Source organism: Prionailurus bengalensis, chromosome A3 (genome assembly GCF_016509475.1).
Source record: "Prionailurus bengalensis isolate Pbe53 chromosome A3, Fcat_Pben_1.1_paternal_pri, whole genome shotgun sequence".
Taxonomy (NCBI): Eukaryota; Metazoa; Chordata; class Mammalia; order Carnivora; family Felidae; genus Prionailurus; species Prionailurus bengalensis.
This window is the reverse complement of record NC_057354.1, coordinates 5,632,950-5,660,829: the sequence shown is the minus strand read 5'-3', so window position 1 is coordinate 5,660,829 and position 27,880 is coordinate 5,632,950. Positions and strand designations below refer to the sequence as shown.

At 50.5% G+C, this 27,880-nt stretch overlaps 1 protein-coding gene across 1 annotated transcript; it reads right to left on the bottom strand.

Moving 5' to 3' along the window:
• On the bottom strand, positions 1–27,301 carry CTCFL (CCCTC-binding factor like). The gene is made up of 10 exons (XM_043553611.1): positions 26,704–27,301; positions 25,782–25,992; positions 21,582–21,752; positions 21,130–21,263; positions 18,283–18,403; positions 17,130–17,279; positions 14,809–14,969; positions 11,559–11,741; positions 5,509–5,632; positions 1–789 (listed from the first exon to the last, which is right to left on the bottom strand). The coding sequence occupies exons 1-10, from the start codon at positions 27,238–27,240 to the stop codon at positions 635–637; spliced, it is 1,947 nt and encodes a 648-aa protein (XP_043409546.1). The 5' UTR covers positions 27,241–27,301; the 3' UTR covers positions 1–634.
• Between the last annotated feature and the right edge of the window lie 579 nt (positions 27,302–27,880).

Genomic DNA, 27,880 nt, shown 5'->3' with positions numbered 1-27,880 from the left:
CGTTGAAAAAAAAATTAAAAAAAAAAAAAACGGTATCAAACTAGTTGTTTAGGTTTAAAAACTCATGTTAGGACTATAACGGTGAGGGGAGCCTGGGTGGTTCAGTCAGTTAAGCGTCGGCCTTCAGCCCAGGTCATGATCTCGCGGTTCGTGGGTTCGAGCTCTGTAGCTCGGAACCTGGAGCCTGCTTTGGATTCTGTGTCTCCCTCTCTCTCTCTCTCTCTCTCAAAAATTAATTAAAACTTAAAAAAAAAAAAGAAATGTAATGGTGAAAGTACCCAGCTTTGGCTGTTTGCTGAAGCACTAAATAGTCTTAGTGGTACAACTGCTAACTATTACGGCTCCAAATCACGGCCCCTTCATTGCAGGCCACCTCGGCAGGATCAAGTGAGTGAATTCATAGCTTTGAGGTTTTATCCTCCAATTCAAGATTTGGGCCTTTTATGAAACACCTGCAGTGTTCTTTGTGTCTAAATATCCAGTCCAAAAAAATGGGCAAATAATTCTGGGCACTAACCTCACACTTGGGAAAACCCGAGACCGTCCATCGTCATGAACTTGTTTCAAAGAACGTGCCGCAAAATTCGAACTTGTCGGAGAATGGACTGCTACGAACGCGAACTGGGAAGCTCTGTCACTTGTCCATCATTTGGAGGATCATTTCACAGCTCAGGTCTTCGTCCAGGCCCTTGTTTCCGACCGCGACGCCTCCGTAACAGACTGGAACCGTCTCTCCCGGGTACTGCTTCACGCTCACAGCAGAGACCTCCTTAGTGGCGTCTTTTGGGGCTGGGGGTGGGGGCGGGGAGGCAGAGTTTTGACAAATTTAAAATAAAGTCCAAAAAATCAGTGCATTTAGATTTTGGAAACAATCTTTTGATTTGTAACCTAGCAGCAAACATTTTAGAAAATGATTCTTTCCATTTATAAGACAGAACAAGTAATCTGATGGGACCTATGGGCGTGAAGTCAGGGGTTTCTGAACCTCAGCCCTCTATGCTTTTAGGGCTGGACCAATTCTCCACTGGGGGCCTGTCCCGTGCGTTGTGGTGTTTGGGGGCACACCTGGCCTCTACCCTCTGGAGGCCAGAAGAACGCTCCTCCTCACTTGGGACACCCAGACACGTTTCCGGGCATGGCCGTACGTCTGCTGGGAAGCAGAAGAGCCCCCGGTGACAGCCGCTGCTGTAGGTTGAGGGCAGATCCTACAGACCCAGATGGTGGCTGAGCCCCTCACCTGTCTCGCCTCAGTGCCCGTGGAACGACACCACCGAAAGGAAGACAGCCAGCAGCTCTCAGGGCACTCGTCCCTACCGCCAGGGAACTCGGGCAGAGTCGGCTGGGTGCACCCTGTGAGCCGCGCCCAGATCCACAACCAGCCCGCCCACCCTCCTGCGGCTTATAGCCAGCCCAACCCTGGGCGCTTAAAAATAGAAGATCGCTGTAAATCCGAGTATTTTCATCTCTCTCCCTATTTCCCAAATTACTTCCCAAGAACACCCACGGAGCGGCAAAGAGCCCACGCCTACCGAAGCTTTACCTCCTGTCGGTTCAAGGTCATTTGAAGATGTGTTTGCTTGTGGTTTTTTTTGGGGGGGGGTGGGGAGTGTGGGGAGAGCACGAAGACCGAGTTCTTACGAAGACGAAGACGGAGTTCTTACAAACGCAAAGGAACTGCCACTTGCAAAGACCTACCCTGAACAGCCAGGTGGCCTACAGCTGACCCGCCAGCCCAGCGGAGTAGACGCCAGACCATTATCTGGATAATACAGGTGCGAAACCTTTGATGTGCAAACAAAGTCGTAGTTTTTGCTAACATTAAGCTGGGTTACTCGTTTCAATTCACGCTTTGCTTGGGGGTCCAACAGCTGACCATCCACAATATGAGGGGCGCCTGGGGGGCTCCGTCGGTTAAGCCTCCGACTTTGGCTCAGGTCCTGATCTCGCGGCTCGTGAGTTCGAGCCCCGCGTCGGGCTCTGTGCTGACAGCTCGGAGCCTGGAACCTGCTTCGGATTCTGGGTCTCCCTCTGTCTCTGCCCCTCCCCCTGCTCGTGCTCTCTCTCTTTCTCTCTCTCAAAAATAAACATTAAAAAAAGTACGAGAAATGTTTTCATACGTGCCGCGCGTCAAAGTAAACCCGAGAGGGCCTTCCTGTTTCCGTCCTTCTGGAAGGTGAGTTTGCCGGGCAGGCAGCATTCCCAGGTGCCCCTGGTGCCCAGGTGACCTGCTCCAAGTGGTGCTCCTGTTCAAACACCAGCCCGAGCCCCAGCGGGAGGGGGCAGAGATGTGGACCCACTTTTCACCCCTGTGACTTCACTCTTCGTTTATTTCCCGGCCAGTGTCCGGGAGGCTCGGGGTCAGTGCTGGCAGGGGCAGTCAGCCAACCACGGGGGCCTGTGGCCAGCCTGGAGGCTGTGATGCTCTAACTCTGCCCCACTGCAAACAGGTCACGGACCACGGGCGACATTTTCAAAAACCTTTAGTCTGTCCCCAATCATTTGATCTTCTAGGGAAGGCTTATTTGGATGAAATTTGGTCAAAGGTTTTTTTAAGGACTTGGTGTACTAGATAATGAAAAGAAAATACTGCATTTAGGTATGAAGCGGGAGCCAGTGGGCGCCTAATTAACCGGGAAGTCATACATGTGTATGGATGCTTCAGGGTCCGTCCCAGCGGGAGCAAGGATCCCAGCAGCCTGGCCTCTGCATCTCTCTACGGTGGTTGGGAGATCTGAGCTGGGTTTCACCTACTTGTCTTGTCCCGTAAAGGGCTATGCTCATTTTTCGATCGTAAGTGGGAATGAATGAACCCTGCTCACGCCAGGCCTGGTGTGGACCCGAGGGCCAGGCCCGCCTTGGAGGGGAGCTCAGTGCGGGTGGGAGCGGGCACTGAAGCAGCAGATAACTGGGACGCTGAGCACCAGGTGGGGGTGTGCAAAGCAGAGGCCCGGGCCCGGGGTGTACGTGAGGCGGGGCGACCTGGTCAAGGGTCAGAGCTGAGATCTTGGGGGTCCGTGGACGAGTTACCAGGAATGCCGGGCAAAGGAGAGGGTGAGTCTGGCCTGGCTGGGGTGGGGGGACCAGTATGGCTGGCTGCCTGGGAGGGCGGGGAGCGGCTGGCCACACCCAAGGCCCCGTCTTCAGAGCGCTGGTGCACAGAGAAGGGGTTCAGGTGGTGGGCCGCGAGGATGGGGGACAGGTGCTGACACGAGGTCCCGGACCTGGGGAGACAGGTGGACCCGGTCCACGGCAGCGGGGGAGGCAGCTGCCTGGGTGCCCTGGCTTCCAACACCAGCGTGGATCGGGCCTGCAGGAGAGAACGAGGCTGAGGGTGGGGGCGGGGGCAGCGGCGGGGTGTCAAGACTTCAGTTTTAGACGAACTGGGTTTGAGACAGCAGAGGGGAGACGCTCACGAGGCAGCGGGACATCCGCTCCCACCCTCCGGAGGCTACGTGGGGGCTGCAGTCCCAGACCACCAGTGACCTGCCACGGGAGAGGGTGAGAGTCATGTATGCAGGTGTGGACGTGATACGGAGGTGGACCGAAGGTGAGAAAAACCGTGGGGAGGAGAAGAGGAGAAGGCGAGGTGGCTGGAGAAGCCAGAGGAAATTCCAGAAGGATGGATGCCTGTTGAGCAAGCAAGAGGGGAGAGGGTCAAGAGGGGGACCAGTCGGTGGCCCTATGGCTGCAGCAGGGAGAGGCCAGCGGGACGTGGTCACAGGGAGCCCCTGGTGACCCCAGTGGTGTGCTGGGGCCGGAGCCAGATGGGAGGGACCCGGGAGGGGTGGGGGCGAGTCCGTGGTGAACGTGATGGGAGTTCTGTGGACCAGGAGGGGTGGGCGTCGTGCGGGGGTTCGTTTCTCCTTAGGCCTCTCGTGTGTGTTCCAGGCTGGCAGGCAGGCAGGCAGGAGGGGGAGGGGAAGTGTGGAGTCGGGAGCGGGGACAGGGTCACCGCGGGGCCTCACACCTGGGACAGGAGGGGCGGTGGCGCTCCTCGGGGAAACCACGGAAGGTGGTATTCATGACACCGTCAGTTTTATATCCATGCTGTGACCGTCACTTCTCTTCTGGGTCCCCCCCCAAGCACCGTGGGCTGACCTGTCCCTGCTGCTGGAGAAGCCAGGAGCTGGTGGAGGAGGGCTGGAGCTCTGGCCCCCGGTAGGAAGACTCAGGAACACTGAGGAAGGCCTGAGCAGGTTGCAGAGCCCAGGTCAGGAGAACTCCAGCCCGGCTGTCCACGTTCCAAGCACCATGCGTAACTGTTTAGTACAAGTATATCTCAAACAGCGCATGGGATATACTCACGCTGAACGCGTATTCACTGTTTACCCGGAATTCAAATTCGGCCGGGCCATTCCCTTATTGTACCAGGTGACTCTGAGGTAGGGAAAGGGCTGACTGCCATCCGCGGGAACATTCGCTGCTCGAGGATTGGGGCTGGGGTCAAAACACAGGGGATTTTAGAATAAGGAGGCCACGCAAACATTTTCCGTTTGTTTTTGCGGGAAGGTCGTGTGGTCTCAGTCTAGGATCTCTCCAGTTCTAGGATCCTCATGAAGGGAATAGAGGACGTAAACGGAACGCCTGCCTGGAGCACTAGGTCTGTCCCCTCGTGGAGCAGAACTTCTTAGAGGGCAGGCTGGACTCAGACCCATTTTGCTCTAACCTGGGAACCCACGTCGGCTCCCGGAGGCCAGACGATAAAGACTGTGATGCCCAGAGCGACCCCCCAAAAAGATACGTCCACATCCTAACCCCTGAAAGCTGTGAATGTGACCTTATGCCTTTGAAGATACGATGAAGTTAAGGGTCTCAAGAACAGATCATCCTAGCTTTCAGGCAGGCTCTACATCCGGTGACAAGTGTCCTTAGAAGGACAACGAGAGACAGAAGAGGGAGGAAAGCCATGCAAAGACACAGGCAGAGACTGGAGGGATGTGGCCATGGGCCGAGAGACCCCGGGAGCCACCAGAAGCTGGGAGAGGCAGGAGGGCATCGCTCCAGAACCTTCAGGAGGAAGACAACCTTTTCTGACGCCTCGAGTTGGGACTTCCGGGCCCCAGAGCTAGGAGACAGTGAGCCTGTGATGCTCTGAGACACTCAGCGCATGGCCATTTGCTGTAGCAGCCCCAGGACACGCACATGACGCCCCAGAAGTTCCACCAGGCAGAGGTGACAGGCCACCGGCTTCCAGAGGAGGGCGGCCTTCAGCCTCGCTAGACTGTCTGCCAGGAACCCCGGTGACGAGAGCCGTGGACGCCTCCTGGGGCTCTCTGCACCTGCACGAGTAATCGCTTCCACTTTGCCAATGACCCAGAGGGGGCAAACTGAAGTTCAACACCTGCCCGAGGTGGCAGGGAGCGGCCACAGGGCTGGGCCCAGGACCTTTCGGGGACAGGCACTTAGGGCTTCTGGGTGAATCCCCTGCACGGGACCATTCAGCACCCGGGAAGCAATAACATGGAGATCACTCTCAAATTAAAACCCAGTTTGTTCAAAATGAGTTACCGTCTTCCTTTCCTGCCTCTTTCAGGACGGCCAGCTTTCTCCTCTTCACTCTTCTCACTTTGCCCGAGGCGGCCGGCTTTCCCTGGCCCGCGTCACACTTCGCAGAATGTCTCTGCATATTATTCTGTCGGCGAGACGACACAGAGCACACGGGAGTCAGCATCACCGGCGGAATGTCATTTCAAATTCCACAGTTAGAGACCCGGGTACGGGAAAATGGGGCAACATGTACCTGGTAGAGTCTCGCACAATAAAAGGTGGCTTTTAGGGGCCCCCGGGGGGCTCAGTCAGTTGAGCATCTGACTTCGTCTCAGGTCAGGATCTCACAGTTCCTGAGTTCGAGCCCCGTGTCGGGCTCTGTGCTGACAGCTCGGAGCCTGAAGCTTGTTTCAGATTCTGTGTCTCCCTCTCTCTCTCTGACCCTCCCCTGTTCACGCTCTGTCTCTCTCTCAAAAATAAATAAGCATTAAAAAAATTTTTTTTAAATAAAATAAAAGGGGACCCCTCTGTTGTGTTTAGGTCTAGCCAAATTTTTTTTTATCATAGAGGTCAATGAGAAGACAAAATCTGTTCTTCTAGAATGTGTCTCCTGTCCAAAGTGAGGTTTGATGTTGAGCCAGAAATTCAATAGATTGTCAATTTTAAGAAAATATGTAACATACCATGTATATTTTACTGGCCTGCCAGCTCCTCTCCTGATCTAACATGCATGGGGTTATTTTTTTAATGTCTGTTTATTTTGAAAGAGGAGGGAGTGCCCAAGCAGGGGAGGAGCAGAGAGGGAGAGAGAGAGAGAATCCCAATGTGTGCTCTGAGCACACAGCCTGACTTGGGGTTCGATCTCACAAACTGTAAGATCACGACCTCAGCCGAAATCGAGAATTGAACACTTAACCGACGGAGTCACATGGTCACTTGCCCCCACAAGGGGTAATTGAATGTAGATACAACACTCAGAATGAAAAGGGAAGCCAGAGATTTCTCGGTCAAGACTATTCACCAATGTATTCTTACATGCGAACACTTAGGATGGTTTAAATTAAGCTAGAAATTTTTCATCGTTTGGATAGTTCATATGCTAAAGTAAGATACTGCTACGTGCCATTCAACTTGGTGATTATATAAAACCTCCCCCCTAATTTCCACTTCAGCTTCAGTGGGTGCTCCACTGGACCGTCCTGGTTTATGGGCCGAAGGGGAAGGATTCACGTGTAAGGAGAAGGGGAATGTTACAGGGCATTTAAATTGGTTCCATTCCGGGTGGGAAAACAATGACCCAAGGGTTCAATCCAGCTGGCCAACTGGATTTTGTAAAGCAAGTTTTCTGGAAGACTGCCGTGTCTATTCATTTACGAATTATCCGTCTATAGCTGTTTTGGGGGCTCCAACAGACTTGAGCAGTTGGGCCAGAAGATGGTCTGCGAAGCTGAAAATATTACTACCGGCCCCATACAGAAGAACGCTGTCCAGTCCCTGGGTTTATATGATGACCGTGCACAAACTAAGCCTTCGGGGGCCACAGATTCGAGACTATGACGACGACAATGGCCCCTTCCCCAGCCAAGCACACACATACACGTGCACACACACACCACCTTCCCCCAAATGCATGAGGCTCCTGGCTAACGACTCCGGGCGTCGGTTTTGGATTAATAAGCAAAAACACGTCTAGCCTTTAAACAGTAAATGGGCTAAGATTTTAAGTAAACCGATACGACGTTTAGATTAGTTGCGACTCAGAGGGCAGAGCGATAGGACAGACATGTGTCAGAGGAATGTTTCTCAAGAGAGGAGGGAGCGAGCATTTGGAATCCAGGGCACGGGTCCTTTACTGGGGAGGCAGGGGGCCTTGCCCTATGACATTCAGGCACGGAGATACACTTGCCTGTTGCGTGTTAAAGAATGGAAGTTTGCGAGTGATTGACTTTCTAGAAATTAAATTGGATTCAAATATCCCGAGAGGCGCTTATTTATTTTTAAAGACTTCATATTTCAAAGCAGACTTAGGTTCATGGCACGTCTGGGAGGGAGGTCAGAGATTTCTCTTATCCCCTGCCCCCACCGGCACAGCCTCCCCCCCCCCCCATTATCAGCACCCCCACCAGAACCGGGGGTACATTTGTTACAACCTGATGAACTTCCTTGGACACGTCATCATCGCCCAAAGTCCACGGTTTACACGAGGGTTCCTTCTTGGTGTTGTTCATTCTGTGCATTTGGACAAACGTATAACGGCAAGCATCTACTGTTCTGGTATCACACAGGTTGGTTTCACCGCCTTAAAAAACCCTCCGCGCTCCATCTGTTCATCCCTGCTCCCCCACCCCTGGAAACCACGATCTTTTTACCGTCTCCACAGGTCTGCTTGTTCCAGAACGTCGCATCATTGGAATCATAGCGCATACCCTTTCCAGATTGGCTTCGTTCACTTAGTGATACGCGCTTAAGGTTCTTCCCTGTCTTCATGGCTGCATGGCTTGATGGCTCGTTTCTTCTCAGCCCTGGATAACACTCCATCGTCTGGATGGACCACGGTTCACTTATCCATCACCTACTGGAAGGCGTCTTGGCTGCTTCCGACTTTTGCCAGTTAAGAATAAAGCTGCTACAAACACCCACGTGTGGGTTTCTGTGTGGATTTACGTTTTCTACTCCTTCAGGTGAACAGGAGTGTGAGTGCTGGACCGTACGGTAAGACTACGTTTGGTTTTGTAAGAAACCATCAAACTCTTCCCAAGAGGCCGTGCCACGTCGCATTCCCACCAGCAACGAATGAGAGCTTGTGCTGTTCACATCCTCGCCGACATCTGGGGTCGTCAGGGTTCCCGATTTGGGCCATTTTGATAGGTACGTGGTGGGGTCTCGTCCTAACTACATTTCCCTGATGACGTACGACGCGGAGCATCTTTTCGCGGGCTTATCTGCCACCGGTGCGTCTTCTCGGGTGAGGGGTCTGTATGTAACAACGTCCCCGGCCCACTTGTTAACCGGAGTGTCTGTTTCCTTAGGATTTTAAGTTTTAAGAGCTCTTTGTGTATTCTGGACGACAGTCCCTCATCAGAGGTGACTTTGGCATATGTTTTCTCCCTGTCTGTGGCGTGTCTTCTCCAATCAGAAATTGTTCAGTTTATTTTATTTTTAATTTTTTTAACTGTTTTTATTACTGAGAGACAGAGAGAGACAGAGCACGAGTGGAGCAGAGACACAGAATCCGAAGCAGGCTCCAGGTTCTGAGCTGTCAGCACAGAGCCCGACGCGGGGCTCGAACTCACAAACCGCGAGATCATGACCCAAGGCGAAGTCGGACGCCCAACCGACTGAGCCACCCAGGCGCCCCAGAAATTGTTCATTTTAGTGAAGGCCAGCTCATCCATGATTTCTGTCATGGAGGGTGCCTTTGGTATTGTCTGTGAAAAGTCGTCACCACATCCAGGGTCATCTAGATTTTCTCTTATGTTACCCTCAGGAGTTTTATAGCCTTGCATTTCGCATTTAGGTCTGTGACCCATTTTTTTAAATGCTTATTTATTTGGAGGTGGGAGAGAGACAGAATCCCAAGCAAGCTCCATGGTGACGGTACAGAGCACGACACAGGGCTCGAACTCACAAACCGTGAGATCATGACTTGAGCTGAAGCCAAGAGTCGGACGCTTAACTCACTGAGCCGCCCTGGCGCCCTGGTCTGTAACCATTTTGAATTAATTTTTGCGAAAGGCATAAGGTCTCGGTCTAGGGTTTTTTGTTTTTTTTTTTTTTCCACGTGGATTCAAGTTCCTCCAGTACGTTGGCTGAAAAGGTGGTATTTTGTCCATTGCATCACCTTTGCTCCTTGGTCAGAGATCGGCAGACTGTGTTCACAGGGTCTGTCTGGGCTCTCTGCTCCATCCATGTGTCTGGTCTTTCACTAACACACCCTGCTGTGATTACTCTAGCTTTATTTTTTTTTTTTAATTTTTTTTAACGTTTGTTCATCTTTGAGAGAGAGAGAGAGACAGAGCATGAGCGGGCAAGGGGCAGAGAGAGGGAGACACAGAATGCAAAGCAGGCTCCAGGCTCGGAGCTGTCACCACAGAGCCCGACACGGGCCTCAAACTCACGGACCGTGAGATCGTGACCTGAGCCGAAGTCGGACGCTCCACCGACTGAGGCCCCCAGGGGCCCCAACGGCCTCACCTATTTCAAATCCCACCAGCAACGGAGGAGGGCTCCAATTCTTACAATATTTCAAGCTTTTTTTGTTATTATTATATTTGTTACGGTGATCAGTGATCAGCTATCACCATTTGCCGAAAGCTCTGGTGGTCACCATTTGTCAGCCGTGAAGTATTTTTAAATTACGATACATACTTTTTTTAAGGCATGTTGTTATTGGACACTTAATGGACTACAGCACAGCATCATCGTAGCTTTCGTATGCCCCGGGAAACCAAACCATTCTTTTGACTCACTTTATTGTGACGTTTGCTTTACTGCAATATCTCAATCTGCAATATCTCCGAGGGATGTCTGTGTTCTAGATCCAAGTCCCCATGCGCTCTCTTGAATGCAAGAAAAACTTTCAAGACTGCTGACCGTTTGCTCTGAGGAATTCTATGAGGCCGACTCCACCCCTTCTCTGTTTTCTTATTCTTCCCACCAAAAGGCAGAATCTTTCCAGTGTTGACCCTTGACAATGCTAAGTCTGTATGAATGCCGTTTTCGGACTATTGTCACAACTTGTATTTGAAATTTTGAACTAAGAGTATTAACACTCTGGAATTACCTCACTACATTACCCAGAAAAACACAAAGAGAAAAGGTATAAAGCTTTCCCCACAAAAATAGTCAACTACAGATAATTCGGAACTTTTATGAAGTGAGCCTGGAGCATATACACTGTCTAGAGATCCGGCTCATCATCTGTGGTATTTTTTTCAATGCCCACGAATTCTGTGACACTCTTTCTTTCAAAGGGAACTTCATCCCCCACCTCTTGGGTGTGGGCTGGACCTAGTGATTTGCTTCTTTTTTAAAGTTTTTAATGTTTATTACTTTATTTTGAGAGAAAGAGAGAGATCGAGAGCGTGCACAAGCTGGGGAGGGGCAGAAAGAGAGAGACAGAGAAAATCCCAACCAGACTCCACACCATCAGTGCAGAGCCCGCTGCGGGGCTCGAAGTCCCGAACCGCGAACCACAAGATCGTGACCTGAGCCAGTCGGTCGCTTAACCGACTGAGACACCAGGGCACCCCTAGTGATTCATCTCTAATGAACAGAGGTAATGGGTCACTTTAAAAAGTAGGTGACAAAAGTCACAGTGGCCTCCCCCTTGCTCCCTCTCGCTTACTCTGGGTCATGAGACCCCTTGAGCAGCCCAATGGAATGGTCCACGTGGTGAGGAACTGAAGACCCTTGCCAACAGCCATGGGAGGGCGCCATCTTGGGAGTGGACATCCTGATGACATCCTGACCATAACCTCCTGAGAGACGATGAAGCAGACCACCCAGCCGAGCCCCTCCCAAATTCCTGACCCACTGAAAGTGTGAGGAAATAAATGTTGTTTTAAGCCACTAAGTTTCGAAACGATTTGTCATATGGCAACAGATCACTCACACAGCACCTAAAGAGAATAACGCCGAAGAGTAAACGCATTTCTTAGCAGAGTACCAACAATACTATTTGAAGAACATCTCTGAGACATTTCGAAAATTGCATTCTCTCTGGGAAACAGCCTAAATCTAATTCACAGGAACAATGTTAAAATGTTACATTTAAGAGCAGTGGTTCTTGTGGACTCCAGGGAGTATGAGAATTCTCTAAAACCATTTGCAAGGTTTTGTTTGTAGAGCCGTCTTTTTTCATGGAAAGGGGAGACCACACTTTCATACGATTTGCAAGAGCTTTGTGACTCCAAACAAACGAATAACCACTTCCCCAAGGCCAGGCAGATGCCGTCTTAAGCCCCGGCAAGTTTCTATAATTGGGTTTAAACTCCCTGAGTGTGTCAGAGCCTGTGAAACAGAGGAATCTTTGCAAGAAGTAAGGTTTACTGTGAGTTAAGTGAGCTTACCCAGCGGGAGAAGCCTTTGCTACACTTGGGGCATTGGTAAACAGTCGGGATGAAGTCTGCATCGTGGTATTTCCTGAAGTGCACATTTAGAAGTTGCTTCTGTCGGAAACATTTATTGCACGAGACGCAGGTAAATGGTTTCTCTCCGGTGTGGGTACGTATGTGAACGGTCATATGGCGTTCCTAGGAGAGAAGGGGAGGGAAATGAGAGGTTTAATATTTACAGGGATTTTGTTTTTAGTCCTTGACGTTATTTCTTATACACCTTTTTCCCTCCCTAAGGATGAATGCGTGATTACAAAAAATGATGGCACGCACAATGTCAATGTGGTTAGTGATGCGGGCAGCACGGTCTGGCTATCTAGGAAACAAACTTGTCCACCATCAGGCCACTGACGAGGGCCTCGCGGGTCCCACAGCCCCTCAGGGAATGTGGTAGAACATTCCTTCGGGAGGGAAACGATAATCATTTGTCCCTCCAAGAGGCCTCATGGACTAGCAGCCCTTCTTCTAGAACTATCTGCAATGACCCGAGTTTACAAAGGGCAGAAGGAACCTGCAAACTTAAAATCTAACATCAGAGTTTCAATTCCATGGCTATTTGGCATTGGAAGTACATTACGCCTCTTACCTTCCTGATAAATATTAGGACAAACCTTAATATCCATTTAAAAGCATAAAGCTGATAATAACTGTTCTTAGCAAAGAAATAATTAGGAATTTTAACTAAGATTGACCCAAGTAAATAACCTGGAGAAGCTGGGGCACCTGGATGGCTCAGTCGGTTAAGCATCTGACTCTTGGTTTCCGCTCAGGTCATGATGACACCGTTCGTGAGTTCAAGCCCCGTGTCAGGCTCTGCACTTAGTGTGGAGCCTGCTTGGGATTCTCTCTCTCCCTCTCTCTGCCCCTCCCCCATTCTCTCTCTTTCTCTCTCTCTCTCTCTCAAATAAATAAGTAAGCTTTAAAAAATTTTGGAGAAGCATGACAAAAATATATATAAAGTCAAGCGAAAGTACCCATTTTATTTGTTTTATTTAAAATGCTATGACTGGGGCGCCTGGGTGGCTCAGTCAGTTGGGCGACCGACTTCGGCTCAGGTCACGATCTCACGGTCCGTGAGTTCGAGCCCCGCGTCGGGCTCTGTGCTGACAGCTCAGAGCCTGGAGCCCGTTTCAGATTCTCTGTCTCCCTCTCTCTCTGCCCCTCCTCTGTTCATGCTCTGTCTCTCTCTGTCTCAAAAATAACTAAACGTTAAAAAAAAAAAAATTAAAAAAAAATGCTTTGACCATGCAGAGGAAACACACACCCACTTCTGTGTTGCTGTTCATAACCAAACTATATTCCTACAAGGTTTTCTCTTGGGGGTGCTCTCTTCCCACACGTCTTGCCTCCACCCCCCTTCCAGGACAGTGTGGCCTTGGTGGGACCTTGACTTTCAACGTGGGACTGAGCGATGCTGTCCTGGGACGGAGGGTGAGAGGAAAGACATGTGGGGAAGAGGGTCCTTTTAGTACTCCATTACATGAAAATTCATTGATCTTATACTTTTTTTTTTTAAATTTTTTTTTCAATGTTTACTTATTTTTGGGACAGAGAGAGGCAGAGCATGAACGGGGGAGGGGCAGAGAGAGAGGGAGACACAGAATCGGAAACAGGCTCCAGGCTCTGAGCCATCAGCCCAGAGCCCGACGCGGGGCTCGAACTCACGGACCGCGAGATCGTGACCTGAGCTGAAGTCGGACGCCTAACCGACTGAGCCACCCAGGCGCCCCGATCTTATACTTTGAGTGAATATTCTATCTATGCATGATTTTCTAAAATAACAGACTGGTCATTTGGAAAACTATCAGTTTACCGAGTTATGGAGGGCTTCTAAACGTTGTCACACTTCACTACATAAAAAAATGCTTTCTTAAAATCACTCCCATCTCATTAGAGAAGTCTTCAAGTGTCAGAAAGCTTGTCAAGCTCATGATGGTGGATGTACAGATTTCTAATTGTAATTTCCTCCTGACAGATGGGATTGTATCTCTGGCAACCACATTTTCCTTGAAGTGATGGACTCACTTCATTTACTTTTTTTTTTAATGTTTATTTATTTTTGACAGAGAGAGAGAGAGAGAGAGCGCGCGCGCGCGCGCATGAGCGGGGGAGGGGCAGAGAGAGAGGGAGACACAGAATCCGAAGCAGGCTTCAGGCTCCGAGCTGTCAGCACAGAGCCTGATGCGGGGTGCGAACTCACAGACCGTGAGATCATGACCTGAGCCGAAGTCGGACGCTCAACCGACTGAGCCACCCAGGCACCCCTCACTTCATTTACTTTCAAGAAAAAGGCACTGCATGTTGCCAAATGTCCAATGACTGAAGCAGGAGAGTTTGCCTATCTCTTGTTCTCCCAAGTGAAAACAGCGGTTCACGAAAAAAAGTGGCTAGTTGGGCTGGCAACTCACACAATGCCACAGGTGATTCCCTGCAGACAGGTGCTGTGCTTTGGAAGACAGCACAGGGGCTCTGTTATTCAAAGATGAGTAACTAGGGGCACCTGGGTGGCTCAGTCAGTTAAGCGTCCAACTTTGGCTCAGGTCATGATCTCAGGTTCATGAGTTCGAGCCCCGTGTTGGGCTCTGTGCTGACAGCTGGGAGCCTGGAGCCTGCTTTGGATTCTGTGTCTCCCTCTCTCTCTGCCCCACCCACTCACACTCTTTCTCTCTCCCTCAAAAATAAATAAACATCAAAAAAAGAAAAAAAAAGATGAGTATCCTGGGTCAAGACTGAATGAAGCTGAGAACTGTTACTCTCTATCAAGGACATTCTTAAGTAAAACCACCCTTCACTTTTGCGGCTGTGCGTGAAGGTGAAGAACACAGCAGACGCCAGACCAGCCTGGGGTGACTGCTCTGCTTGTTCTCAGTCACCTCTGCTGCTGTGGCGCCTTCACGGCCCATGTCAACACGGTGAAAAGGGCAAATAATGTATCGGCATGAATCAGTCATCTAACGACAAGAACTTTGATCTTTCGGCCCCGACTGGCTGCAGGGACCTCCAGGGGTCTGTAAACCACACTTTGACGAAGTGCTGCTTTCAAGTATTGGCTCACGGCTGCTTTCGGGTTATTCTGAACCGTCTCTCTCACCAAAGCATGATCTTTTTTTTTCATGATTTTCAAAGCGATGGGGAACCCCAACCCTCCCTCCCTCCGTACGCCACTGCCTCCCGCCGCCTCCCCAAACTGGCTGAAACCGAGTACCTGCTTGCAGGCATAAGAGCAGTATTCACACTTGAACCTTTTCTCATTTTTATGGGTTTTCTGGTGCTGAACGAGGGCGTAGCGTTCGTGGAAGACGGCGGTACAGTAACGGCACTTCATTTCCGTGGCTTTGTAAGTATGCAGGTTGCGCAAATGGACACCTAGAATAGTTACAGAACGTTATATGGCAGAACGGTGTTCGGTCAGCTACTCGCCCCTCCCCTCTGAGTCAGGGCTTCTAGACCTCAGCGCTATGGAGCTGGTTTCTTCTTGGTGGGGTGGGCGGGGGGGGGGGGGCGGGCGTGTCCTGGGCACTGAGAATATTTAGATTCCAGTTAAGATTCCTTTCCTCCCCAGCTGTGACAACCAAAATGCCTCCAGATACTGCCAAGTGTCTCTCAGGGAACGAAGTCATTCCCTGCTGGGTGCTGTGCAGCACTGCTCAGAAGGAACCACAGGCTGCCAAGCCCAGGAATTACTCTTTTGACGTGGATTTCAATGTCACTTAAGGCACGGCACGTCCCACCTATTGTGTTCATTTAACAAAGCGCCTTGAGAACCTTATCAGCGAGGCGAGGCGTGGGCAGGTTTTTAGGATAATCTTACGGTGGTTTTACATAACAAAGACACAACCTCTGGATTTTAACTGAAAAAAAAAAAAAAAAGTCCAAGTGTCGTGTTAAGAGTCAATGCCCTGTTTTTGCCTCTGTCCTAACGCATGCAGGACTCGCGGTAAGGTCTGATTGGACACGCTCTGGAATAATTTCTGCTGAATGGAGTCTGAAGCACGGTGGTTTGTGATCCTTTGTGTAAGAGGCCAAGCAAAAAGGGACAGCTGGCGGGGGTGCACCCTAGTCGTGCTGTCTCAGGCATGTAAGAGTCTGATTTCTCCCACAGCGGCAGGAAGAGAGACTTCGCTCGCTCACAAAGCATCTTACAGGGGTCCATGGGGAGGGCCACCTGCTGAAAGGAGATGTAACCTACATCACTCCGTCGAGCTGTCAGAGACTTGTTTCCTTTCTCGGCAACAAGCTTGTGACCCTTGTGCCCTACAAAGTCCCACTGGGCTGTGTTTTGTGGCATGCCGGTAACTCCAGTAACGTTGACAGAATGTTCTAGATCTTTAAAAGTTAAAGCTTCTTGGGGCACCTGGGTGGCTCAGTCGGTTGAGCGTCCGACTTCAGCTCAGGTTGTGATCTCGCGGTTCGTGGGTTCGAGTGCCGAGTCAGCTCTGTGCTGACAGCTAGCTCAGAGCCTGGAGCCTGCTTCGGATTCTGTCTCTCTCCCTCTCTCTGTCCCCCCGTACTTTCTCTATCTCAAAAATTAATAAAATGTAAAAAAAAACTTCAAAAAAAAATTTTAAAGCTTCATTAAACACCCTCACCCTTTCAGAAATGTTTTCCAAACAGTGCACCTCGTCTCCAGGGTTTTCTCCGGGCAAACCGGCGACTTGTACATCTGCTAACGTGTTTTGAGCATCACAACGTTACATACTTTGGAAAGAGAAAGAAGTTCACGGAAAACGGGAAGCCCAGGGACCCCGAGACAAAGCAGGGATGCTCATTCGCTGACGGCTGTGCCCACCACGACCCCACTGCTGAACATGCCTGGTTTTCCCTGCGGGCAGGGTAAAACCCCGAGTCCTAACCCTGGCATTTGGAGTCGCTTGCGGCGGGTTCTGTGGTGTTTTGTGCCACGAAGGGGACGTAACCATGTCACAATAAAGGATTTCAGGCCCTGGCTGGCCTCCTTTGCTGAAGGGAGTTCCTTAAGGGGAGGACTGGTTTTGGTCCTCACTTTTGCCACTTCGGCCGCCAGAACTTTTGAGGATTACAGCAAGAGCCTAGGAAAATTCTGCGGAGCATCACTGGTGGGGACATTAACAGAGTCAGAACCTGTAACGAGGCCACCGGCGGGCTCCCTGCACCTCCGGACTCGGGGGACTTGGGGACAGATCACTCTATGTCTCTAAGCTCCTTCATCATCTGCTTCATCTGTAGAAGCAGGCCTAGGGCGGGATAAAACGAGGCCTGTGAAAATGCTGTAGGAGCTGAAATACCTGTGACTGTCATCGGGTGTACCTGCAACGGAACGGGCCCTCGGCCAGCGCTCCGAAACCAGCCATGAAACCGCACCTCTTCAGTCTCGCCACTAGATGGCGCCACAGGACCGCTGGGGAAAAAACCCTCCCTCTTCCAGAGTAGGTCCTGCAGCCCAGCTGCCTCCCTGTAACCAGGCCCAGGGCTCCGGGGTCCAGGATGCGCCTCCGAGGAGCCCGCAAATACCGTAGTTAAAGGAAGCTCATTAAGCCAGACACTCACGCAGGTCGCTCTTCCTTGCGATGATGGTGGCACAGTGTGGACACTGGTACTTGGGGACATTCTTGCTGTGCTTCTGCAGAACGTGTATTTTCATGGTGCCGCTCTGCGTGAAGCGTGTGTGGCACACGTGGCATTCGTAGGGCTTCTCACCTGTGACACGGATGACAAAAGTGACCCTCTGCACTGCAGCTTCGCCCAGCAAGCCCTGAACCTCCCCAAAGGTCTTGGGAGCCGAAAGCTTTTCTGCTGTCCCCAGGGCTCCTTTCTCCACCCTTCCCCCAACCGTTTAGCCCCACAGTTTGTGCCGGGTTCCTAAATCAAGCCCAGACGGACAGCGTTGGGTCGAGTAGGGCTGTGTGGACAGTGGCCCAGACGGGCGGCTCTCCTAACATCTGGCGGCTGACTCATCACTTAGCTATCCGGTTCCTGCCGTGGCATCAAGACCCGGGATGTCCACGGAAACGTATTCTTCGTACCAAAAAGACAAACAAACAAGCAAACAAACAAAAAACCCCACAAAACGAGTACTAGAAATACCACACGATCCACGAATGCCACTTCTGGGGATTTACGCGAAGAAAACGAAAACAGTGATTCGCCAAGACATGTGCCCCCGTACGTTTACTGCAGCATTATTTACAAACACCGAGATACGGAAGCAGCCCAGGGTCCGACAGATGGATGGCTACAGGAGATGTGGTAAATACACAACGGAATATCATCCAGCCACAAAACAAGAATGAAATCTTGCCATTTCCAACAACATGGACGGACTTAGGGGGCGTCGGCCTCCGTGAAAGAGGCAGATGGAGAAAGACAAATACCTACGTTGTCACTTATATGCGGGATCTTTGGAACAAAACAGACAGAAACAGACTCATATATACAGAGAACTGGTAGTTTCCACAGGACGGGGCGGGGGGGGGGGCAGCCGAAGGACGGGCCAACAGGTGAAGAAGGGCATTACGAAGCACGAAACCAGCACGGTACTCACGTGGCCTCCCTCCGCGCCAAACAGGCACAGACGTGCGGAGCCAGATCCCCGTGTCGGAAAAGCACAAAGAAATTCACTCTGCCGCCCGAGCTCTAACTGGGTGGCGGGGCGACAGGGCACCGGCCGAGCCCCTGGGCCGCCCGCAGGGCCCGTCCTCACCTGAGTGTGTCCTCATGTGTCGCTTCAGCTTGTAGGTGTCTTTGCTGGCATAGCTGCACAGGCTGCACTGGAAGGGACGCTCCCCCGTGTGCGAGCGGGTGTGTCGCTTTAGCTTGCTCGCCTGGCGAACAGAGGAAAGGCCGCTGGTGCCCCCGAAACCTCAGGGCGGTGGCTCCGTCGGCAAAGCGTTCGACTGCGGCTCAGCCCGCGATCTCGCGGGTTCGTGGGTTCGAGCCCCGCGTCGGGCTCTGTGCGGACGGCTCAGAACCTGGAGCCTGCTTCGGGTTCTGTGTCTCCCCCTCTCTCTGCCCCTCCCCCACTCTCTCTCTCTCTCTCTCTCTCTCAACAATAAACATTAAAAGGAACAAAAAGAAAATAATAAAAAGCGGTAGAGTCTTCAACTAATCAGAGTTATAAAAGATGCAGAAATCGGCCCAAGTTTAACCTCAGAGCGTATTTCACACACTGAAAAACATGAACCGGTCATTATTTTTATTTTCTGTCGTGGATGAAGTTTCTCATTTGTGTGTGTGTGTGTGTGTGTGTGTGATTCTTTGTGGATAACGAGCAGTCATTTCGAGAGACTCTCAGGTTCAACTTCACTTTTACAAAGGGAAAACTGAACCCTAGCGGCTCAGAGCCATACATGATTTTATTTGCATTTCCAAGGCAACATGCATTCAATAGCTGTAAAGTTTAGATCAGGCTGCGGTGCACAGAGGGCAGAAAACATCTGTCTGCGTAAATAAAGCAGGAAGCTTGAGGCATCAGGTCTTTGATGGGACGTTTCCCTACGGGCCCTTCAAGTTCACAGTTCTGTGGACCCCCATGGCACGTGGACCAAGGGAGGGCTTGCTTTCTATCAAGGGCAGGTTCTGTGTGTTAGTGATTTGTTTATAAGATGAAACTTTAAAGTAAAAGGAAACAAATTCTAATTTGATTAACTACATATCCCAGGCAATTAGTTAAAAGGCAAACCACATACTCCCTCCCATCTGATCATTTTTGGCCTGACTGAGCGCCTTCTAGAACTGCTCTTTTTCTGCGTGTGCTGACGGCAGGCCCGTATCTGCCTTTAGCGGACATGGCCCCATCAGCCACACTCGGGCGACAGAGGTCAGAAAGCCCGCATCAACCCTGAGCACCATCCCAGGAAGGCTGCACTCGGGTCTGGCTCCCCAGTATGGGATAAGCATACAGAAGCCTGGAGAATATTCAAGAACAACAGAAGACTTAGGACGGAAAACAAGACCCAAACCGAAAAATGCAGCTTGGGTTTTTACAAGAAAAGTGGACGTCTTTGGGTATATTAGAAGGCAAAGCGAGATGTTTTAGCAACAACAGCACAAAAAGTTTGGGGAGCGGTGAGAGGGAGCGAAGGCGGCTGTGACAGATGTCCCCCGTGGCTGCAAAGGGAGGAGGGGACAAGGCGCGTTGACAAGGTGTCAGGAGCGCTGTGATCTGCCTACGGCTCCGGTACCTTCCTGGTGGCCCAAGCGTCAAGGGATGGTGAGGGGGGCCTAGGCGGCTCCCCGCTCAGAACCGAGCAGCAGGGAAAGGCTTGGAAACCGTACAAAAGGGGTGATGGCAGCGGCTGGGGGTCCCTCTGTCGAGGCCGACCAGCCCTCGAGCTGCATGCGGACTGCCCACCCCCGAGAAGGGCCTCTGCCAACACACAAGCTTGCTCGGAGAGCCAGGAAGACACCAACGACGGGGCCACTCCGGGCCTCGGGTCCTCAGGTGGCTTTGAGTTCTGAAACCTCCTCTCGGGGTTTCCACACGCAGCCACCACCTTTAACTCCGATGGCAAATCATTTTTAAAAATAGTAACAGTGGGGAGAAAAGAATTCCTGGAACCAAATCCTGACCCCGTGCACGAACTGTCCTAGTTGATGAAACACGGTTGCACCATGACTATTTAAACTTGAGGCCTCCCCTTTAACTCCGTTCCTTTCGCGCGTGTGATCCCTCCCCAACTGGGCTCAGACTCAGGACAGAGGGCCGAGTCCTTAAAGGGTGACCGCAGAGACCTGACGTTGGAAAGGAAGTGTCACATTCTTCTGTCGTTTCATTTAGGGTGCGGCTAGGCCTGCCAGAAAGTATAAATACAAGAGAATTCAAAGGAACACGACACACAATTGGAAATCTGAGAAAGGTGGTCTGTCTGTAATTAAGACAGGAAACGGGCTGTGTCTGAATGCTCACACAAGTCGCTTTATATCTGACCAGGGGCCCCGGAGGTAAGGTCCAAAGTTGCAGCCAAAACCCACACTGAATCTGTGTTCTATGTTAGAGCAAATACATTTTGATTTTGTAGAACTGACTACACTCCACAGAACACCACACGGAACTTAACACACTTGAGAATTATTTCCCAAGTAGAAGTGATTGTATTTGTAATTCGTACACCTTTCATGTTGCTTTCACGAGTTGGTAATCAAAAAAAAAAAAAATCCAATTTTCTATTTTAAACGTATAAAATAAAAACGAATATTATTTCCCACATAGATTTTCTACGAATAATACCTTTAGCGAAACCTATTTTGTAAGAGATTCTGTTAGTGTGACTTAACTCTTGCGTCAACTTTTTAAATTTCTTGTCTAATGTTTATTTTTGAGAGAGAGACAGAGTGTGAGCAGGGGAGGGGCAGAGAGAGAAAGGGAGACAGAGGATTTGAAGCAGGCTCCAAACTCTGTCAGCAGAGAGCCCGACGTGGGGCTTGAACTCACAAACCATGAGATCATGAGCTGAGCTGAAGTCGGACACTTAACCAACTGAGCCACTCAGGCGCCCCGTGTCAAGTGAGAAAGAATGCCACAAAGCTCTACGGACAAGGACGGACTTACTTCCACACTGGCATACTTGCAGATGGAACATTTAAAGGGTTTCTCGTGAGTGTGTTTGTAACGTCTGTGTCGGACAAGTTCTCCACTGGTGACAAATGCCATGACACAGTCACCACACTTGTAGGGCCTGGTTCCTGTAAAATCACATAGTTCAGCCTTTTCAGATAAGACTTCACCACAAATATCCCTAGGGATCTATAACTTATCAATTAGGCTCCGTTTCAAAACGCTCTAACAATGAAGAAGAGGTCCTGTAAACCCTAACTACCCCCAGACACGTGTGAGAAGAAAATCTTTGTAACATTCGATGTTTTTAAGCACAATCGAAGAAGACAAAACCAAAGGGGTCGAAACAAGCATGTTACTCTCAAGTGCAGATAGGTGGATTCGCATTCGTACGTAAACCTTAACACGCATCCTTCATGGGAAATAATTCTTCTCCCCTGGTTTACCTGTGTGAGTGTTGATATGATTCCGCAGAAGAGTGACCGTGCGGAAAGCTTTCAGGCACAGGTGGCACATGTGGGGCTTTTCGGTGCTGTGAGTTTTCATATGACGATTAAAACTCGAAATTCTAGAAGAGGTGAACACGCAGCTATCACAGCAGAAGGGTCGTTTTGCTTCTGCAGGAAGAAGATACAGAGTTTGTGTATTTGTAAAAATCTTTCGTTTAGATGTTGAAATTCCACTGAAACACATCAAAGTCACTTGGTACATCCTTTTTTTTGTTTTTCTTTTTTTACGCGTAATATGGTAACCCAACAGAAGACGTTCCATGCAAACGGTGACCGGAAGAGCTGAGGCAACTCTAGCAATAGACAAAACAGACTTAAGGCAAATACTGTTCCAAGAGACAATTAAGGACGTTATACAACGGTAACAGACTCGATCTATCACAAAGGTAGAACAGTTATAAACATATATGCGCCCCATGACAGAGTCCCAAAATACTTGAAGCAAAAATTGACAGAAGTGAAGGTGGAGAGAGGCGCTTGGAGATTTCAACACCCGACTTTCTACAACGGAGAGGACAACTAGACGGAGGATCAGCAAGGAAACAGAAGACCCCCCGCCATCAACCAAACAGACGTTAACAGACATCTACAGAACACCACTCAACACCAGCACAGTGGACATTATTCTCCTCACGTGCAACCAGAAACTTCCTCAGGAAAAGCCACGTGTCAGGCCACAAAACAAGTGTCAATAAATTTAAAAATATAGAAATCATATGCTCTCCGACCATGATGGCACTGAAGTGGCAATCGGTAACAGAAGGGAGTTTGGAAAATTCACACATATGTGGAAATTAAACAACACGCTCACAGGTGACCGATGGGTCAAAGAAGACATCACAAAGACACCGCGAGATGCTCTGAGCTGAATGGAAGTGACACACAGCACACCAAAGCTTATAGCATGTAGCGAAAGCAGTGCTCGGAGGAAAAGTTTTAGGTGTAGACACCTACGTTAAAAAAGAAAAAGCATTTCGGGTCAATAACCTAACTTTACATCCTGAGGAACTAGAAAAATAAGAGAAATCTAAACCCTAAGCCAGCAGAAGGAAGGAAATCATGAGGACTGGAGTGGAGATAAATGAGATCGAAGACAGAAAACAACAGAACTGATGAAAGCAAAAAGGGGTTCTTTGAAAAGATCACCACTGACAAACCTTTACCCGGACTTGCAACTGGGAAACAAACGAGGCAAGTCAAATAAGCAAAAGCAGGAGGGGAAAGCAAGGACATTGCTACCAACTGCACAGAGGGACAGAGGTTATAAGAGAATACTGCGAGCCACTGTCTGCCAGCAAACCAGATAACCCAGAGAAAATGGAAAATTCTTAGAAACACACAAACCACCATAACCGGCTCCAGAAGAAACAGAAAATCGGAATAGCGCTATAGCAAACAAAGAGATTGAGTCATTCATCAAAAAACTACCCACAAAGAAATCCCTAGGACCAGAGGGATTTACTGGAGAATTCTACCAGGTGCTTAAAGAATTAACATCAATCCTGGGGCGCCTGGGTGGCTCAGTCGCTTAAGCGTCCGACTGCGGCTCGGGTCACGATCTCGCGGTTCGTGAGTTCGAGCCCCGCGTCGGGCTCTGTGCCGACCGCTCGGAGCCCGGAGCCTGCTTCGGATTCTGTGTCTCCGTCTCTCTCTGCCCCTCCCCCACTTGTGCTCTGTCTCTCTCTATCAAAAATAAATAAGTACAACGTAAAAAAAAAAAAAAAGGAATTAACATCAATCCTTTTTCAAAGTTCAGGCACAAAAAAGTAGGACCCTTCCATGAGGCCAGCATTACTCAGACACCAAAGACACCAATCTTCAAATCTTCGGTAGAATTCCAATAAACCAAACCCAGTAGTAGCTCATTAAAAGGATTGTGCACCAGGACCGAGTGGAATTTATCCCAGGAATGGAAGGGTGGTGGGACATATGGAAACCAATCACTGCAACACGCCATATTCACAAAAGGAAGGGGAAGGAAAACGCGGTCATCTCAACAGCTTCAGAAAAAAGCACTTTACGAATTCCAACAACACCCAATAAACTTGGAATAGAAGGTTCACGGGTTGACCTGCGTTCCCCAAAAAGATACACTGAAATCCTAACGGCAGAGGTCTGTAACTGTGACCTTACCTGCAAATAGGACCTTTGTAGATGTCATCAACTTTAGATGATCATGCCGGATAAGGGTGGGTCCTAATCCAGTATGATTGGTACCCACATGAGAACAGAAGAAACAGAGAGAGAGACACACACACAGGGAAGGAGAGTTTTATGTGACAACATGGGCAGACACCAGTGATATATCTATAAGCTAAAAAATGTCGTGATTGTGACAACGGCCAGATGTTCAGAAAAAGGCACAGAACATGTTCTTTCCTAGAGCCTTCCAACATCATGATCTCGATCTCAGGTTTCCAGCCTTTGGGACCACGAGAGAATCCATTTTTGTCGTTTACAGCACCCAGCTTGCGGTATTTTGTTACGGCAGGCACCGGGAAACGAATACAGGCACCAATTAAAAAATAAAAGATTTCAACAGACATTCCTCCGAAGAAGATCTACGAGTGGCCAATAAGCACATCAAAATATATGCGACATCATCAGGCGCCAGGAAAACGCAAATCAAAACCACCATGAGATAACTCTTTACATCCACTAGGATGGCTATCGTGGTTTCAAGACGGGAAGTTAAGTGTCAGCAAGGACGTGGAGACACTGGAACCCTCTGACACTGCTGGTGGGATTGTAAGTCGGGGGAGCTGCAACCCTGAGTTGCAACCGGAAGAACAGAGAGAAAGCATTCCAACAAAAGCCTGTGCGCGAATGTTCACAGCGGCACTCTGGCGATGGGTGGACGGAGGGGAACAAAATAGGCTGTACCCACGACGCAGTATGACTCAGGAATGAAGGAACAAAGCCCTGATAGATGCTACAACGTGGGCGAAGCTTGCAAACATTAGGCCAAGGGAAGACACCCAGACACAAAAGGCCACGTGTTTTAGGTGCACGAGTCCATGTAAGGGAAATGTCCAGAACGTCCCAATGCTACGTGGGAATACTTTGGGGGATGAAAACAGCCCGGAATTAGTGGTGAGGGTTGCACAAAATTGTGACCATATTAAAAATAAAGCGAGCTAGGAATTGGGAATTTGGGGGTACAATCTCCTGCTTTAAATACAGGAGAAACGCTATATACGGGGACACACATCATAGCAAAGGTTGCAAACTCAACCTCCTGCTGAGGCCAGAGGCGATAAGCCCAAGCGAATGCTTCTACCCACGGGTTAAGATCAGGTTAAGTGACTTTCAAGACTGAGTCACCTCCCCACCCCGGCCACCTGCGGCTGAGAGGAAACAGCCGAGCATTGCCGGATTTGACTTTGCAGAAATGAGCTAGAAACTGAGATTTGGGGGACGAACTCTCTTGATTTAAGTAAGCGAGACCCTGGTATTTTCTAAAAAGCTCAACAATTTTTGAGGGTCAATTTGTCTCGTGGGCGGCCGCCAGGCAACCTCGGTTTTAACGTGACTCTAAGAGCTTCAAGGTCCTTCTTAACCTGGCCTCATCACCTTCTTTGAGCACCCACCGTGGGGCTCTCCGGGAGCTGTCCACTCTCCGAAGGCACATACTTCTGGAGCTACCCCCACGGGCCATCTCCTGCCGCCTGGAACGGTGATCCCGTCTTAATGGTTTCTGAGTCCTCTCCCTGGGCCTCGCCTAACATCAGATGCTCTGCTGCCTGGTGCCCTGGTGCCTTGTCACCCCTTCTCCTGGCCCCGAGGCCCTCGCCCTCACCTCCATCAGCCCTGCATTCCCCCGCCCCCGCCTTCCCCTGCTTCCACCCGCCGGCTGCAAACCAGGGGCAGATCAGGGCCCACCTTCTCTGTTCTCACGCAGCACTTGTCAGAACTATTTTTACAATGCCTTTAGAACATTTCTGTCCGAGACACAAAGCTCTTTGGGGTTCGATTCCCCATACAGACCACTAGCTTAAATTTTCTGCCGTTTCCTGACATTTCGGAAGCCAACCGAAAGGCGACCCCATAAAATTTCAACCCCCATCCCGTTCCCCTGAAGCAAAAGCGCAGCCCCCTTGGGACGCAGGGTCTCTTACGCTAAACGAACCAGCCTACCCTTTGCCTTTTTCTGATTGTTTGTAGAGTTGGCTTTTTCAACACGGCCTTGACCGGAGGCAGGTCTGTCTTCCTGTTCTCCCACGTTTAAGTTTGAAATTGTCAGAACAATTTCGTCACTTCCTTCATCTCCAGGCTTGGCTTCCACGAGAAAGAACTGCTCCTGGGTCTGGGCACGGAACCCTCCTTCAGCAGACGGCTGGTCCTCCCCCTGACCTTTCTCAAGCTGATAAACAAACATGAGTATTCACACAAATATTATACTCTCGATGACAATCGACAAAACTCTTTGCCGTGATGAAACCGCAGAATATGTAAAGAAGAACAAAAAACTAAAGAAGCACAGATTATTCAGTGCAACCAAAATGCTTAAGCCATAAGTACTAAGCATCAAGGGTTTTGGTAATAAAATGTCACACAATTTTAAAACAAAACAAAACACACACACAGCACCCTGTAGTATTCTAATCTAATTATTTAAGCTCTTAGAAAAGAACATGAAGGGGGCACCTGGGTGGCTCAGTCGATTGAGCGACCGACCCAACTTCGGCTCAGGTCACGATCTCACAGTTCGTGGGTTCAAGCCCCGCATCGGGTTCTGTGCTGACAGCTCGGGGGCCTGAAGCCTGCTTCGGATTCTGTGTCTCCCTCTCTCTCTGCCCCTCCCCACATTCTCTCTCTCGCTCTCAAAAATAAACATTAAAGCAAAAAAAGAAAAAGAAAGAAAAGAACATAAGGTCTCCCAAGATCTTCCCAGGGCATTATTTTTACCGTGCTTAATTTTAAAGTGCGATTTTTAAACTGCTTGTCCATACCTAATACCGCACCAAGGGCCACTTTTTAAAAAACAACCACAAAAAAAGAAAAGCCGCTGGGAGTTTTTCCTCTATGTACAGGGTCTGTTTATTAAAACTGGCCGTACCTTGACCCACCCGGTGCTTTCGGCCAAGCTCACCACAAACTTGGTGTCTTCGCTGGCCACGGCCACACTGCCTTCCAGAATGTGAAGCTGCATCACCTCCAGCTCTTGCAAAGTGTAAGCGTCTTCCTGGATGCTAATGGCCACGCACTGCTGGGACCCCTCGTCCAGCCACAGCAGAGACTGCTCCCCGCCGCTGGCCTGCCGGACCGCCCCCTGCACCCCTTCCCGGCCCTGCGGTGTCAGCCAGCCAACGTCCTGTAGCTGCACGTCTTCGGAGGAAAAGTGCACCGTCTGCAGGGTCACGATGTGCTTCTCGCTCTCCTCCGTGGTGAGCACCAGCCCCCGCTCCCCCTCCAGCATCTTAGCCTCGAGGAGCCCATAGGTGCCCTGGGCCTCCACATTTCCGGGACCCAGGTGTTCCCTCCCTCTGCACGCTCCCTCTTCCTGCACCACTTCCAGGGCTTTTGGTGGCATCGACTCCCATGCTTTGATTTTGGTAAACTGCTCAGAAGGGACGGAGAGCTCAGTCCCCACCATCGTGACGTGGCCTGTGTAAGAAAGAAGCGAGCCGTCTTGGTAGGGCACAGAGCGGTTCGATCAAGGCATGCCAAGGTCCTGGCCTACGAGTCAGGACTAAGTTGATTCAGCTTAGGCCTGGAAGGGGCCGAGCCTAAACAGGGTTTATGCTAAAGCCGGCATTAGTCCAGAAGATTCTAGAACCCACGGGGTTGGGCCTGAAGTCGGCTTTTGGCAAATGCACGTTCCAGGCCTAGCAAAGGGGGGGGGGGGGCGCTTAGCAGGGTCGGGGGCCGTGCACGCCTCTAGGCCTAGAAAGCTCGGGTCTGAGCGGGCTTTCAGCAAACGCATGTGCAAGGTGGGGGGGGGGGGGGCTGAGCAAACTTTCCACCACCAGGCACGTCCAGATCGAGCGCCGTCTGTGCCGCGTGCACTTTGGGCCTGGAGCCCATGCAATCTCGGCGGAGCTTCAGCCCCGGGCACGCACACCCTCGGCGTTTGGGGCGCCCCCACTCCCGGTCCCACCCGACCCCGGCCCTCCACGCCTAGCCCCCAGCCCCGCCCGCCCATGCCCACGTGGCACCAGCCTGGGTCCCGGAGGGGCCTGGCGTCCAGCCCCCGGGGCGGCCCCTCACCCGGGAGGCGTGGCCTGGGCGCCAAG

Excerpts from the sequence above, each read along its gene's own strand:
- CTCFL (XM_043553611.1), bottom strand. The coding sequence starts at position 27,240 with ATGGTGGGGACTGAGCTCTCCGTCCCTTCTGAGCAGTTTACCAAAATC. Across the intron at positions 17,280-18,282 it reads ACACATGAGGACACACTCAG|GTGAGAAGCCCTACGAATGC; the intron begins GTGAGGACGGGC and ends TCCGTGTCACAG. Across the intron at positions 5,633-11,558 it reads GCAAAGGCTTCTCCCGCTGG|AATAATATGCAGAGACATTC; the intron begins GTAAGCTCACTT and ends TCTCGCCGACAG.